The sequence below is a fragment of the Dermochelys coriacea genome, chromosome 11, assembly GCF_009764565.3.
Source record: "Dermochelys coriacea isolate rDerCor1 chromosome 11, rDerCor1.pri.v4, whole genome shotgun sequence".
In the NCBI taxonomy this organism is placed as follows: Eukaryota; Metazoa; Chordata; order Testudines; family Dermochelyidae; genus Dermochelys; species Dermochelys coriacea.
The window spans coordinates 11574965-11591772 of record NC_050078.2 but is presented as its reverse complement, the minus strand read 5'-3'; the positions used below and the strand labels follow the sequence as shown (position 1 = coordinate 11591772).

At 41.0% G+C, this 16808-nt stretch overlaps 1 protein-coding gene across 7 annotated transcripts in view; it reads left to right on the top strand.

The window, feature by feature from the left end:
* Positions 1–14439, top strand: part of MYLK (myosin light chain kinase) — a 334343-nt gene extending 319904 nt beyond the window's left edge. For 6 of the 7 annotated variants that reach the window (XM_038421966.2, XM_043504946.1, XM_038421969.2 and 3 more), the window contains 5 exons: positions 7307–7459; positions 8675–8798; positions 10072–10201; positions 11202–11333; positions 13044–14439. In XM_038421966.2, coding sequence (XP_038277894.1) covers positions 7307–7459; positions 8675–8798; positions 10072–10201; positions 11202–11333; positions 13044–13291 — 787 coding nt within the window. In that variant the 3' untranslated portion in view covers positions 13292–14439. Of the gene's footprint in view, positions 1–7306; positions 7460–8674; positions 8799–10071; positions 10229–11201; positions 11336–13043 lie in introns of those variants that run through there. The other variant, XM_038421970.2, reaches the window with a different exon arrangement.
* Positions 14440–16808: the final 2369 nt, after the last annotated feature.

The following is a 16808-nucleotide window of genomic DNA, read 5'->3' as shown; positions in this document are numbered from 1 at the left end:
TTCCATGACCTCCGTGACAAACTCGCAGCCTTAGTTATGATCATGTTCACCTAAGTATACTTACTTTAACTACCTGGTAGGGCTACTAGAACCAGTGAGTTTGAGTCATTCTAACAGTTAGTCAGTTTTGCTCATTTGTCATTGTCAATATGTTGAAAGGGTTGTAAAGTGGAACTCAGCATCCTTGAAATCCAATCATGGGACATGCTGAGCGTGGGAGGCAATGCTCAGTGAGAGATTGTGTGAGGTGTTGAGCATGCTCAATTTTCTTTGATTAGTCACGGTCTTACTGCTGGAATTACTGGATGAAATTCTATGGCATGTGTTGTGCAGGAGCTCAGGCTAGATGATCTCATGGTTCCTTCTGGTCTGAACGTCTATAAATATAGGCACTCAGGATCTTCCAAGAACAGGTACATAAACACGGAGCATTGTCAAGAGAGTAAAATATCTCAGTCCTTTATTTAAAAATGGAAATTGCGAAAGACTTTTTAAACAAATTGTACTTAGGATGCCAGAAAGATCCCTTGTTAAGTAGCTGGAAAAATGTTTTCAGTAAACAGCCTGATATTTGTCTAATAGTAAGATCATAGCTTAAACACAAAATTAATTTTCCTGGGCACACGCAGCTCAGTTTTATCACTTAGCTTCAGCATTCCTAAAAGGAAATTGTTTCCATAATCCATCAAACCAATTGCTAGGCATTTATTACTTTAAATGGCTATTAAGAAAGGAACAACTGAGTCCCCAAGTCAAGAAGTTCTGTGTTAAAGATAAGAGCTCGTGGGTACTTCATCCATTAGCTGCCCATTTTTCTTTGTTTTGTTTTCTGAATATATACAAAGATACGGCCTTCCTTACAAGTATTCCCAAGGCAAATCAACTGACTCTCACTTTAACTCGGGAGTAAAGGAACAGTTATTATGACCTTGTAAATTCTCAACAGCATGGAAGGTCCAGCACTAGGAAAACTTGATTGAGTTTTAAACAACAGTATTTTGAAATAGTGTTTGGAAAGCACAGAATAGAGGAGAGAGTTTTGGTTGCTTAATGTACAGTGGGCTGCTACATGTAATTTACTAAGTACAGTAAATGCATAATAAATCAATTCAAATGAATGCATTTTAGAGCTTACCAAACATTCCTGTATGTCACCCACTCCATTTTTTCTAAAAACTTACTTTTTTCTCTCCCGACTTCCATTGGTATGACCCTGAGCCTCCAAGCACTCTGCAGGACAATGATACCGCTTCTCCCACCATCACCCTTAGTTAGGCCTGAGAAGTTGCTGCAGAACAATGAAGTTGCTATATCCCCAAAAGGCATTACCTCTACAGCTCTCCCAACCCCTACTAGTATTGGAACTGATAAACCAGGCATGAAAAATCGAGTCTTTTGCATGATAGCAAAAAGTCCTAATCTCACTGAAATGGGCATGCCTGTGTCTGTCACACCCTGAAATAATCTGTGTGCTATTATTTGTGGAGATTGTACAAAGGTCACATTTGCAATCAAGTATTGATGGAGAGTGGGATTCCCCCTGCAATGACCACACAAGTATTTTTTTCAAGACTAAATCATTCAGGAACATTTAATTTGTGTGAAATTATGACACCTGCAGCAATTGTATTGATCTGCTGAATAAAGTGCTGGTTGGGATCTAGTTTCACTTATGGTGCAGTTATAGTCAGAAAAGAGACTCTGTAATAATGATAGTGTGGCTCCAGATTTGGAATCACAGACTCCTCCTGAAACAAGATGAGTTCTTTCTGCCTCTTACATGGCCTCTTAATAACAGTGACTTTGATGAGACTTAGGCACATGCTGAAATGCTTTGTTGAGCAGGAATGGACTTAAGCACATCCTTGAGTACTTTGCTTAAACAGGGCCAGAGATTCTGCATCAGTAACTTATCTAATGATATTTGCTGATGAAGCATGAAGGCAGAATAGAATCCATTTCACTCTACCAGCGGCCATACTGACTGCAGTGCTACGAGGAGTGAAAACTTGTCTTAGCTAGTAAACAGATACGTGTAAAAGACAGAATAGATATTGTGAAGTAAGATGTCATTTTACATTGTCACTTTTTCACACATTAATCTTGCAGTTTTCATAGGTCTTATTACACATTCATTCATGTGACTTATAATATTGTTCATACTTATAAAGATGCCCTTCAGTGTAGCATCTGAGTGTACCTTACATGGTGTAAATTAAGAGAATAAAACATTTCTCAAATAAGGAGCAAATACATCTGCGCATTTTGATTTACTTCTTCCCCTCTGGGGTTCATGCCTCCACCTCACATACTGCACCTAGCTAGTTTTCCAAATGTCTATATGAGATACTTGACTCTGTTACAGGCAACTTCCAGGGGCAGTAAAATATTTAGTGGTACCTTTGTGTAAGGGAATGGAGCTACAAAGAGTGGATATTTTCCTGTTTACTTTTGACCTCACAACCCTTGGGACCAGGCTTTGTACCAAATTTTGGATGGAATTGTTAGTGACAAAGGGGAGTAGCACAACTTTTTTAGTGGGGGCCGTTAATAATTCTGTGAAAGTCTAGTATCTTCAGAATGTATGGACCGAAGCAATTCTCGAAGGGTAGTGGGTCTTTCAGCACAGTTCCACTGGGCCTGATCTTTCATTCTTCAAGTGCTTTCTGTTAACAATATATTTAGAGATGACTTCACATATTTTAATCCAGATTGTTTTTAAAACCCAGTGAGTTCCACCTAATTTTGTTTTGTTCAAGAGCAGTGATATTGTTGGAGTCTGACCTCATAAAAAGGAGGTTGAAATTGTCAGAAAGAGCCAACAAAGGTGGCTGTTTCACCCATAGATGTGGAGCATTGCGGCCCTGAGTCAATAAAGCACTTGAGCGCATGTTTAATTTTAAGAACAAAAATAGTCCCATTGCTTAAAATTATGCATGTACTTAGGTGCTTTCTGGGATCTGGGCCTGAGAGCACCTTACAGAGTTGAGTCTGTATAGTACTATGATTCTCTCTAGGTCAGAATTTTAGGTGGGGTACATCAGATATTGGCATATGATGGCACATTGGTAGATGTGCAGCCTGCACATTATCCCATTATCATTATCCCATATGTGCCCCTTTGACACAAGGGGTACCCAGATGGTGCAGCCTGCACATCTACCAATGTGATATATGCCATCATGTGCCAGCAATGCCCCTCTGCCATGTACATTGGCCAAACTGGACAGTCTCTACGTAAAAGAATAAATGGACACAAATCAGACGTCAAGAATTATAACATTCAAAAACCAGTTGGAGAACACTTCAATTTCTTTGGCCACTCGATTACAGACCTAAAAGTGGCAATACTTCAACAAAAAAAACTTCAAAAATAGACTCCAACGAGAGACTGCTGAATGGGAATTAATTTGCAAACTGGATACAATTAATTTAGGCTTGAATAGAGACTGGGAGTGGATGGGTCATTACACAAAGTAAAACTATTCCCCCTCCCCCCATGTTCCTCAGACGTTCTTGTTAACTGCTGGAAATGGCCTACCTTGATTATCACTACAAAAGGTTTCCCCTCCCGTCCCCCCGCTCCCCTGCTGGTAATAGTTTACCTTACGTGATCGCTCTTGTTACAGTGTGTATGGTAACACCCATTGTTTCATGTTTTCTGTGTATATAAATCTCCCCACTGTATTTTCCACTGCATGCATCTGATGAACTGAGCTGTAGCTCACAAAAGCTTATGCTCAAATAAATTTGTTAGTCTCTAAGGGACCACAAGTCCTCCTTTTCTTAATGACATTGAGTCCAAGCATACTGAAAAATAATAGCCTGGACAGAGTTGCCCTCTAGTGGTAATTGTTTTAAACAGCAGTTAGTTAGCAACTATTTAAACTAAATGGAAGACAACCTATCTTGAAATAACATTCTTAAGTATGACAAGGAGGGTGAGGTAATATCTTTATTTGGACCAACTTCTGTTGGTGAGAGAGACAAGCTTTCGAAAGCTCAGCTCTCTCACCAACAGAAGTTGGTCCAATAAAAGATATTACTTCACTCACCTGGTCTCTCTAATACCCGGGGACTGACACAGCTATACCAACACTGCCTACATTCTTAAGAATGTTTTTAGTTGAATTGTGTGCTTTAAAAAAAAAATTTCCATACCATGATAAATCATACCTAGTGAAGGGTAACAAAGCAAATGTCATGGGAGTCTGAGCAACTTTGACACATTAGTGGGACAGAAACTTCATCCCTCGTTTGCTAGTTTGGAATCTAGCCCTCGCTGGTAGTAACCAAAAGTTACTACACTCTGACAGCGGCATAGGAGCTCTAAGGTTCATGCCCACTTCCCGACACTTGAAGGGACACCAAGGCATTCAGTGAATTATGACAAAAGTATTTATATCCTCTTAGCAATAATAACAGCCTTGTCTGCTTTCATTTTTGTGAATGTCAGTCATCAGGGTAAGCACTAAGTCATGGTGGTAATGATGGTATATGTTTACTTGGTTCCCAGAATGAAGAGACTCCATTGGGCACAGTTAGGCAGCTGGCGATGCACTGACCTATACTGCTGTACCCTGTCTTTCTAGGGATTATTCTAGACCAGAAGTTCCCAAACGTTTTTTGCTGCACCTTTCCTTGGAGATTCATTAGCCCATATGTGCCCCTTTGGCACAAGGGGTACTCAGATGGTGCCCAGTTTGGACCCCAGAGGAAAAGAGAAAATTCCCACATGAGCAGCCGGGGTGGGAGGAGGCTCACGCGCATCCCATTTGAATCCCAGCTACGTGGAACGGCAACTTCTGTTCATTGGTTCCACCCCCTCCAGGCGTGTGCGTGCACACAGTTGTGTGAGGCCTTTGCTGTGGGGCCAGGCCCATGCCATGTTAATTCCCAGGGCAGTCACGGGGGGAGTGAGAGTGATAGAAGAGGAGGGGGTTCTTGCAAGGCTGTGCAGTTCCCATGACAGCTGTCCAGCAATAGGATGGTGGCTCAGTGCTGAGCATGCTGGGTAATGATAACTGGGATGGGGGTGGGGGGAGAGAGCAGGGATTCTGGGACCAACCTCCTCCCACCCACCCTGCCTTAGGGCACAAGGGACAGGGTTGAGCTCCCCAGGGAATTGGACCAGCATACACTGGATACCATGAAGAAACAAGAAAAAATTAACAACTAGCCAGGTCCTTGCATCTCCTTGATAATCACGTCTGCCCCACAATTTGAAAACCAACATTCTAGACCAGAGGTGGGCAAATTATGGCCCGCGGGCCACATCCAGCCCACGGGACCCTCCTGCTCCTGCCCCGGGAGGCTAGTCCCCAGCCCCTCCCCTGCTGTCCCCCTTCCCCCGCAGCCTCACCTCACTGTCGGGCACAATGCGGAGGGCTGTGAGCTCCTGGGGCAGCGCAGCTTCAGAGCCTGGCATGACCTGGTGCTCTGTGCTGTGTGGTAGCAGCGGTAGCGTGGCCCAGCTCCAGCGCCGCCAGTCACGGGTGCTCCAGGCAGTGTGGTAAGGGAGCATGGAGCAGGCAGGGTTGGATAGAGGGCAGGGGAGTTTGGGGTGCTGGTCAGAGGGCGGGGGTGTGAACAAGGGGTTGAATGGGGGCAGTGGTCCCGGGGGGGCTGTCAGGAAGGAGAGGGGGGTTGGATGGGGCAGCAGGGGGAAGTCAGGGGCAGGGGTTCCGAGGTCCGTCAGGGAACGGAGGGTTGGATGGGGCAGGAGTCTGGGGGGGGGAGATGGGAGGTGGGGGCCAGGCCACAACCCCCTCCCCTAACCGGCCCTCCATACAATTTCCGAAACCCCATGCGGCCCTCAGGCCAAAAAGTTTGCCCACCCCTGTTCTAAACAGTTCCTTGCTTCCCCATACTGGCTGGATTAACAGAGCTGCCCCTTTAGTTTACCATGTGCAAAACAGAGGTTTTGGAAAAATGTCTGAATCCCAGTGCTTCCTCTTATTAGTAATGAGCCAAAACTAGGATTTGAACAACCCCAAACTCTGGAAAAGACTGGAGCCCGATCCATATCTGACCTCTGTGGCTTATTTCTAAAAAAGGCCCAACTGAATCCATGGATATGAATGTTCCTGAGCTTTGGAAGAGTTCAGATCAGTATCAGAACTTTGCAGCTTGGGCCCATTTCTGTTCTTGATGTTGCTATATGATTATAGGAATGAATCATTATAGGCCTTCTTTGATCTTTCCACAGCTGATTTCTAGATGCAATAATAACACCCATTGTTTCATGTTCTCTATGTATATAAATCTCCCCACTGTATTTTCCACTGAATGCATCCAATGAAGTGAACTGTAGCTCATGAAAGCTTATGATCAAATAAATTTGTTAGTCTCTAAGGTGCCACAAGTACTCCTTTTCTTTTTGCGAATACAGACTAACACGGCTGCTACTCTGAAACCTGAATATTGAGTTGTCATCACTTACATAGCTATTAGGTTATAGTGTCACTTAATGTGCTGCTCTACTCTGAAAAGATATTCTGTAAAAATGGCATGATGAGGTGGAGGTCCCATGTTTGTGTGCGTCTCTCCCTCAGTTACAACAGATCAAATTTGCTCAGTACAAAGATATTTCTTCTAATTGCCAGCCCTGCAAACTCAACCTCACATATCAGAAACTAGCTATGTTATTTCCTTCTCATGCACCGTCATCAGTAACAGACCTGAAAACCAAATTATGTCTGCAGATACATTTGTGCAACTCCATTGCCTAGAGTGAGGTTGCACCGTTATAACTGGCCTGTAATCAATGTTTAGAAAAGAATTTTGTTAATGCATGAGAAGGGACAGGATCCAGCTCTTGCTTCTAGCTATGTTGGCCTTTCCCGAGCATGAGGAATGAAAAGCACTAAAATCTTATTTCTGTCACTAAAGTTAGCAAATATGACTTTGACTATACACAAGAAGCAAATCTGCTGAATTACAGTATCTTTGCATGGTCATTATCTGAGGAGAACTGATCTTTCTATGTAGCAAATTATTATAGTATCTCTAACTCTCCACTTCATCTTTACCTAACTGCTGTTGTCTCTCCCCACCTCCCAAAAATAGGGGAGGTATAAGAAAGAGGAGAATCAATCTTTTAGCTTTGGGAATTTAAATTATAGTCCTCTTCCCATTTATTTTGCCTGGATATCAACTTTCAAGTATATTATTTTAAGTTGACATGTGACTTCTACTAATACAGATTTTCAGAGAGCAAAGAGCTGTCACAAGTATGTGGACTGTTATCTGTGCTCACTTAAAGACTGACACTGTTTTGTGGATTGTTGTTGTTTTTTATCCCCAGGGTCAGTGGACTTTCTCCTTTCATGGGAGACAATGATAATGAAACTTTAGCCAATGTTACCTCAGCAACCTGGGACTTTGATGATGAAGCTTTTGATGAAATCTCTGATGATGCCAAGGACTTTATCAGCAATCTGCTAAAGAAGGATATGAAGTAAAGCTGTTGAATTTGACATATTTTGCACTTCCATATTTAACTGAATTTGTACACCTCTTGCTCCCATGCTCTGTTTAAAAAAAAAAAAAAAAGAGATACTCAGACACCTTGGGGAGCAATGAATAAGGAGCTCTGAATGCTCTGGCACTTCTGTGTCTTTTTGTTGGTCACCACAGCCATCATTCACTTGACACTGCACATACTGGAATGGAGCACTTTAGTGTCTGCTCATTCTTTTCACTTCCTTTCCCTCAGGGATGGATTCATATGCCAAATACATCCCATGGAGTTGTACTATGTGGTTTGAGTGGTCATCCTCATTAATATAGTGATGTAGTACATGGGAGTTAAAGATCCCAGCATGAAATGCTGCTTCTTGATCTGAGTGGATTGCAATAGGATTTTGTTTTAATTTTCTCAAGCCTGTTTTTAAATCTGATGCCCCTGAGTGGATGGCTTTGACATGACAATACATTTCTTATGACTCTCATAAAGTTCAGTTTCACAAAAGCCATGGTCCACCACCCTTTTTATTAATAGTAGCAAACATTTATATTATAGTAGTGCCCAAAGACTTCAGTCAAGATTAAAGCCCCATTGTTGTGAACACTGAACATACCTAGGGAAGAGACAGTTCCTGTCTTGGAGGGCTTACAATCTAAATGATACAAAACAAAGTGTTATATACTTATAACTTATAAGCAAGTGAATACAGAGGTGAACTGTCACAGCTTTGTTAGACATATGTGTTTGTTAAATTTTATTTAATGGGTGGGATAATTAAGGTGAGGCATGGCAGGAATAGGAAAGTTAGTAAGAGTAAAGAGAGTAAAAAAAAAGGAAGAGGAACAGTCACTGTTCATCACCTGCTAAGCCATGATCAGCAAGCAGGGTTTTGTAGGCATTGTAGCAAAGATAATTTGCTGTGGCTATAATGTATGGCTCTTTTTTGACAATATTTTATTAATATTTTTACAATGTGTAGCCTTCCCCACAAAAAGCCTTCAAAATCCGTTTAACTGGGCATAGACAGTGAGCGTAACAGATAGTAAGTAACCACAGCTAGTAAGGGGCTGTACCATTAAGGCTAGTTTAATAAAGTATGCAGAGATCTACTGCTTAAAAAAGAAAAGGGGAAACAATAACATATAAGCAAACAGGTTCTATCCTGTGTATTGGTAACACTGACTTAGTCTCTTTACATAAAAACAGGAGCCGCTTAGATTGTACTCAATGTCTTCAGCATCCTTGGCTGCAAAAAGACACCAAAAACATGGAAGCCAAAAAACTTTCCAAAGATAGGATGAAGAAATATATGGCCAGAAGAAAATGGCAGGTAATAAAGAGGGCAATGAAGTGGGCTAGATGCCCTAATAGGTCTCTTCCATTTCTAGCTTCTGTAATTCTGAGATGTATCATTACAGAGGGCTTCTGCTGCTAATGAAAATCCAGTTGCAGCCAATGCACAGCTGCAATAGAGCAGCTGTGTTTTTTATTGCTAATGTAATGCCTGGGCAGTAGCAGAGGTGTGGGTGCATAAATGTCACAAGTGCTATCACAAGGCTACTACAAGGTTTTGATTCTAAGTAGGGATTTTACCTGTCCCTGCGTATGAGGGTCCTTGGAGGAGGAAGCTTCTTATACATGGAACCTGCACCGCTCTCCACACTCACAATAGGGCCAGGGATAATCGGGCCCCTAATGGAGCTGACCAGAAAGACACTTTTAGGGGGATTTGTTTTCCTAATCCAGAGACTCCCATCCTCTCTGGGCACCGAGATCTTTTACTGTTCTTCTCAGACATTCATGAATCCCCCATCAGATGGCTTAATTAATTTTTATTTAAACATTTTGTCCCCGCATCTTCTGTTTCCTTAATGCTGGAGCCACTGTAGGAGCTCCATCTGGGCTGTTCTCATGGATGGAGTAGCAGATCCGGTGGCATGGATCAAATCTTTTGACCAGTTTACAAAATACTGAGCAATATATGTTCATCATATACCTTCTACACCATATACATCCCTATTTATAAATTTTGACGGGTGCCTATACAAACCTTACAAAGGAGATTACACTTAGTGTCTATGCTATAGAGTCTATCATATCAACATTTTTTAGCATTTGCATTAGCTAATATCATGTCATTTCAGAGGCTTGCCAAGTTAAATTCTTCTAACATGCAGATGGCACTTACTCATTCATTTCACACTACCTGGTTACGCATTGTGGGTGAAGTTCAGCCCCGTAGAGTGGGCCAGCACAAGGCCTATCTGCTATCTAAGCCCTATGTAGGTTTTAATATGAGGCATTCTCTGGTTCATAGGCTTTGTGCTGACCCACTGCAAAGGGATTCATTTCATCCTCTGTTAAGAACAGCGATGAACCTTGTGTCTGAATCCTTTGTGAAAGTTTATATCTGCACCTGAACTTGGCAGCTCAGGCCTATCTCTCTAATCTAGAACAATAGAATGACTTAATAAAGAGTCTGTTCATTGACCCCCACAGGCTTTGGATCAGGCCCTAAGTCATTTGTCCACAATCCTCCTGCTACAGAAAAGATGTGTACCCATGAGGTTAAACTCATGAGAAGCCTCTGTGTTATGTTTCAGAAAACAGGTCATGCTGTCCGAGCCATAGGGAGACTATCCTCCATGGCAATGATTTCTGGTCTGAGTGGAAGGAAGGCATCTACAAGCTCACCTACCAGTCCTATAAATACAGATAAAGTAGACCTGGATGGTAAGGAACTGCACTGAATTGTAAAAGGTAGTAACAATTTTATCTATACAATGTCCTCTACCAAGTCTGAAAAAAGAGTTTAATGATAGAAAACCTTTTAAACTGCATCTGTCATATAAAACCAAACAAAATCCTAAAGACTATTGGAGACTAGCAAGGTTGCATCATTAAGCGCGCGTGCGCGCGTGTGTGTGTGTGTATGCAAGTGCACCCATCAGGATTAATCTATTGCTCAGAATGGTTCACAGCACATTCTCGGAGGCAGAAATTGCTTGCTGTAATGCCAAATAATAAAGGCAAATTTGTCAGCTCTACTTAAATCAGCTTTGGAGAGTGTTTTTTATATACATAATGTGTGTGTGTGTGTGTGTGTGTGTGCACTATATAATATTTTGCAAGGGGTATATTTAGTTCTCATACAAATAACAGCACTAGCTCTGTCTAGGAGTGGAGTGCGGGCAGTATTTTATGTATCTCCGTGCACAGTGCTGCCAGGGCTTCTCAGACAAGGGCCAAAATTTTCAAATACATGTGCCTAAAGATAGGCACCCAAATCTGTATTTAATAAATGACCTGATTTTCAGGGATGCAGCATGCAGCAGCTGCCATGTAAGTTAATGGGGATGGCAGGTTTGCAACCCCTCAGAAAATCAGGCCATTTTTTTGGGTGCTTACATATGAACTTTGGGTTTCTAAGTCAGCCTAATTGCCAGGAAATGCCTAGCCTAATGGTCATAGACAAATATAAGGAAAATAACTAAATTACATTATGTTGCATTTTGCTATGTGTACATAACTCATTCTCTTTGATAGTCTGAATCTTTGTCTGGCTGTTAAAGACTAGCACAAAAGAGTGACATAGTCTCACTATTCCATTAGTTTTATAGCATTAAGCGTAATGAAAAAAAAGTTGCTTTCTGCAATTGTTTGGTTATTTAAAAAACCCCAACCTCATTCCTAGGGAATTTCAAAATAACTAAGCCTCCTTTACTTCCTCTAGATGATGCTGCCAGGGCTTTCCTTGAAGCAGTGGCAGAGGAAAAACCCCATGTAAAGCCATATTTTACTAATACAATCCTGGACATAGAAGTTGTGGAAGGAAGTGCTGCTAGATTTGACTGCAAAATTGAAGGTACTTTAAATTAATGTCTGTGTCATCATTTTGCTTTCTCTCCTCCCCCGTCATTTCTCTGTATTGCTCCATCATGCTTTTTTGCTTTAGTTCCCTTCAGCTTTGCCATTATGTGCACACTTACAGCATGGGACATGTTGCAATAATAGCATATATTTTGAGCCACTTGATGATCTCCCATGCTTGCCATGAAAAAGAAACCAGCTTCTACAGAGCTCCCATGGGCAAGTCACTTAATCTTTCTCCATGGTTAAGATCCCTACCTCTCAGAGGGATTGTAAGGGTAAATTAATTAATGTTGGTAAGTGCTCAGATACTGCAATGAAGGGGGCAATGGATGGATGGAATAGATTAGTGTCCTGTGGTAGGGCTCCAAACTCACAGTGGATCAGTACTGGGTTCCTGCCACTTAAAGGGCTCCTGCCCTTTACTGATTTGTTTAAACAGGGAGCCATTATTGGGTCTTTACTCAGCACTTTGCTGATGCAGCAGGCCAGAGAATAGTCTGAGAGCCTGTGCTCTCCAGTTTACAATAGGGAGCTGCTCATGCAGTACAGTTGTGCTGGAACTGTTTGCTTTCAACAGACTCAGACACTCACATTGGGATGGATAATCAGGTGGGGGTGATGGGGGCCTTAGATGTGTAACAGGAGAGGAGAGTTCTTCTCTATCTTCTTCTTCCCCACCAAAGTGCTGGTCTCTTTCTCAGAGAGACAAGAGAAGAGATAGGGAAGAAGCAAATGAAGAGTTCCCTCTCCCCAGGAAAGGAGTAGAGAGCTCTCCTCAAGCTGGAGAGGGAAGTGCCCTGCAGAACAGGGGTGAGAATAGTGTGGAAAGTGGGGTCAAAAAAGACACATGAGGGCAGATATATGCTTCCGATTTCTTTCCTTCTGTCCCCTATAGAGATTTGTACCAACATGATTTCTTTTTCCAGACCCCCATTTAGTCAATCTGATTAATCTCAGATTGGCCTAGGTTCTATTACTGGGGTGAGATCTTCAACCCCACTGTGATCCCTTTGTGCTGGATAAAAGGGCCTGAGCAGTGTAAAAGGGTTCCAGAAGTTCTGGATCTGATGTATGGAGAATTCCCCTGGCCATGAGTATTGCAATACTGCCTTTCAAAGACCCCCTCAAAAGCCCTGGCACAGGGGCATGCTAAGCACAGGTTGGACATGCTGAGGACATGTGGGGCCACAGCACTTAGCACTTCAGAGATTCTGAGCAGCTTTGCTGCCCATAAGGCAGCATGAGAAGGCTGCCCTAACTTAGAGGCACAGCACACAATCTCATACCTCTGGTATTTAAATCTCCGTGTTCGGGATTGTTAAAACTGCAAGCACTGTGAATGCTTCATGTCCTAATAGGGAGCCTCAAGTCTCTCATTAGGGACCCCTACTAGTTGATGACTGAGCTGCTGTGAAAAGCTTTCTTCTTTCATTAGAAAACAGTGACAAGTCAGATTAGTGAATGCTTCCACTGTTAATTTCAAATTTTTGTTTTTTGTAGGGAAGTGGCAGCAGACAATGTAGATATTAAAAAATAGTTGTTACTTTTAATTTATGTTCATTAGAGTTCAGCAGAACTACTCTTGTGCTTAAATATATGCATATGCATAAATCTATGTGGGATTGGGGCCTAAAACATTTACAGGTTAATAGCATTTAGTGTCTTGGCTTATCGCAGCTGCTGTTCTTTCCCACTGTCACAGGTTACCCTGACCCTGAGGTAATCTGGTACAAAGATGACCAATCTATTAAAGAGTCTCGTCACTTCCAGATAGATTATGATGAGGATGGGAACTGTTCTTTGACTATTTCTGAAGTTTGTGGGGACGATGATGCCAAATACACCTGCAAAGCTGTTAATAGCCTTGGAGAAGCAACTTGTACCGCAGAACTCCTTGTGGAAACAATGGGAAAAGAAGAAGAAGAGGAGGAAGAGGAAGAAGAAGAATGAAACAAGACTCAAAGGAAAAGATATTTGAAAAATCACATTGTAAAGACTGTATCTCTAAAACTCAGAAAACCAAGTTATTAAAAACACCTAGTATGATACATCATTAGAGGGAAGGTGTTGTTTTTTCAGCATTATCAGTTGATACCTGTTTGTTTTATTCATGGGCATTAAGTGGAAACAGCGGGCGCTTTAAGTTGCTATGGTGATTGGATTTAGTTTAAGTAAGTCGGTTGTTGCCCAGCCTATTTAATGTGAAAGTATCATACTAACCTACAATTATAATCTGAATTTATAAATATCCTATTTATTGAGCTCATTCATTTGCACTGTCACTCTCATCAACCAATACTATAGCTGAGGTGGCTCCCTGAGATCTACATTTATCTCTATGCCCAGAAATCTTTTATCAAACACACACAAAGATTCTTTTGGTCTTAATACAATTGAACCCTCCCATAGTAAAGTCATTCTTCACATAAGTTAACTATGAGGGAAGATTACACTATAACCAGCATTGCAATTTGCACGTTGTAATAAAATGAAACAATCTCAGTCTTTCCTTCTCTTTAAAATAGTTTCACTGTCTGACCTTTACACACACTTATCTCTTCCAATTTGCTATTAGTGTATTACTAATTCCACTAATCCTAGACCTCCATGAGTTTGTATGAGCTGATATTTCTTTCCTCACCTTTAACCAAGTGATTCTAACTTATCTACTTTTTCTTGAGGTGTCTGTTACCCTGGTACAGGTACAGATGTCTGCTTCAGAAACAAACTGAAAATATAAAGAACCAGAAACCTAGCAGTTGTGCTTATCATTTTAATAAAGATTCATGGTTCATATAAGTGTTGCTGGGAACTATAGGTTATTATTGTACATCCATTAACTTTTATCTGTGTGTGGAAACCTAGTTTAGTTAAAAATGTACTTGTACTTTATCTGGCCATTACAAAACAGATCTCAACTGATGATTAGCTGGAAATTGCCACAGATTTTTGGAGTAGCCAAAAAAAAAAAGTAGTTTGGATTACAATCTTCTTTATACCAAGCAATTACCAAAGAATGTGCGTGACAGTCTAGTTTTCATCTTGAGCCTGTCAGGAAGGCTTATGTCTTCAAAACTTTTTTGCAAAAAACAAAAACATCCAGAAAATGTCTTTCTTCTCAAAAGTGATTGATGCACTCAGACTGAGTAACTTTCCTTTCCTCTCACACTATTGGCACTTGTTAATTATTTTTGTTCAAGGGTAATATCAGAGGCCATCCGATGATATGCATAATCCAGTGAGAATACATTTCCAGTATCTGTACATCATTCCAAATGTATGTTTTTTCCTTTATTCCACTTTTTGTTTGTAGAGTACAAAAATTTTAAATTTCAAGGCGTACCTTTAAAAAAAAACCTTAATTTAGTTCCACAAATTAAAGTATCAAGTGTACTTTTATGCAGATGTATATGATATCAACTTTAGGATGTTTGATATTACCTAGTTTTGTGTTTTATATTACTTGCTCTTCTACATGTCTTTAAAGTAAAATCAAGCTCAACTAATGTGGATCACACAATGGTTTTTTAAATAACTGCTTAGCTCTTTGTTGCTAGGTTCAATTTGCCAGCACCAGCATGTCTTTTCTTTTTAAATGGGTAAAGAACTCTTGTTATACTAAACACAATATTGCCACTACTCCTTATAAAGAAAGGTTTTTTTTAATCTGATTTAGAGCATACAGAGTTTTCCTCACATGTTTTAAATGTGTTTAGTAACAATGGAGTGTCTTTTGTAACTTAATAAAATATGCAAATGTTTCCCCATTTTGTTAAACCATCAGAATTGGGAGAAATGAGAACACTACAACTGAAGTTACTCACGATTTCTAAATAAATAATACCACAAAGCATGCTGTTTGTATAATCAATTGCAGACTCCAGTTTATTCACCCCGGCTGAGGAAGACAAACAGGATCTCTCCGGATTCTCTCCTATACGGAGATCTACTTAGCACAGGAATGGGGGAAAGAAAGAGTGGCAGGGATTATGCCTCTGATTCTTATGGTGCATCTGCTACCTGTTCAGGCCTATGGACATAAATTAGAGCTACTAGGAGCTGCACTAATTTACACCACTGGGCTATAATCACTATGGGACCATAAATTAGAGAATTTGCAGAGCATGGGCTGGAGGAACTTCTCAATTGGCCAGTTAGGGCCAACTTTTAGCACTTTGTGCTACTTCAACAGCTCAAAATGGCTGAACAGGAGGAGAGAATCTGTCCCAAAGTTCAGACAAGTGTATGTGTAGATTAGGGTGACCAGATAGCAAGTATGAAAAATCGGGACACTTTTTTTGGGCGAGGGAGGGGGTTGCGCATATAAGACAAAGCCTCTAATATCGGGACATCTGGTCACCCTAGTCTAGATATATAAAAAAGTTATGCTCCTGCAAGCTTATTTACCACTTGTGGTGCCTTTTCATGAAAGAATGTATACAATTCTCTAATGTATGATAACAGTCCAGGCACCAGGCAGAACATGCCCAAGATAAAACTCAATGTGTTCGAGAAATATTCCAACTGTTTTTATAGAAATGCATATCTTAAGCAATACTTTAACATTTGAGAAGCACTGGTGATTTGAAGAATCAGGGCCTAAACAGACTTATGCATGTGCTTAATTTTATTCATTGAATCAGAGACTACTCATTTACTTCAAGATAAACATTTGCAGGATTGGAGTTTTAGATGAGGCTTCTGCTGATGCATCCACCTCCAACAGTACAGCTGATGCCTCATGCTCTCAAGGCATGGTTCCTTGTACAGACTCGCTCACTTTACACCTGCTTCTATTTTCTCTGCCTCAAATTCAACTCTCCTCACTTAAAGCACAAAAAAATCCTGCAGGCTGGAATAGTGGCCACTGCCTTCTGCTACTTCCATGCAAAGACTCCACTGTATGGCCACCCCTGCTTGCCCAGAAAGAAGATATCACAGGGCTTAAATGGTACAGTTCTCCAGTCTTTAGTGAATTTCACCCTCTGAAACCATAGGGACAAAAAAGAAAGCATTTTGAAAGACATTTGCCTACACCAGGGTTTTCAACCCTTTTTTCATTTGCAGATCCCTAAAAAATTTGAAAGGGAGGTGCAGACCCCTTTGGAAGTCTTAGACGTAGTCTGTGGGCACCCTGGGCTTGGTGGACCACAGTTGAAAATCACTGTTCTATGGCAACAACAACATTTCATAGACTCCTTAGACATAATCTGTGGACCTGCATGGATCCACGGAATTCAGGTTGAAAACCACTGGCCTACACCATTAATGACCCAACAGAGCCTTATTCCTAGACCTCACTGAAATGTCTTTATGTATTTAGTTAAGGAATCCATGCTATAACTATTATTGCCTTAAAAACTGATGTTTTTGTAAGTCTTTTTTAAGGTCCTTGAGCCAAATTGACTTTAGATATATGCACACAGCGCACTGAATTCAGTGGGAGTTGTATTTGTTTATGTGAAAG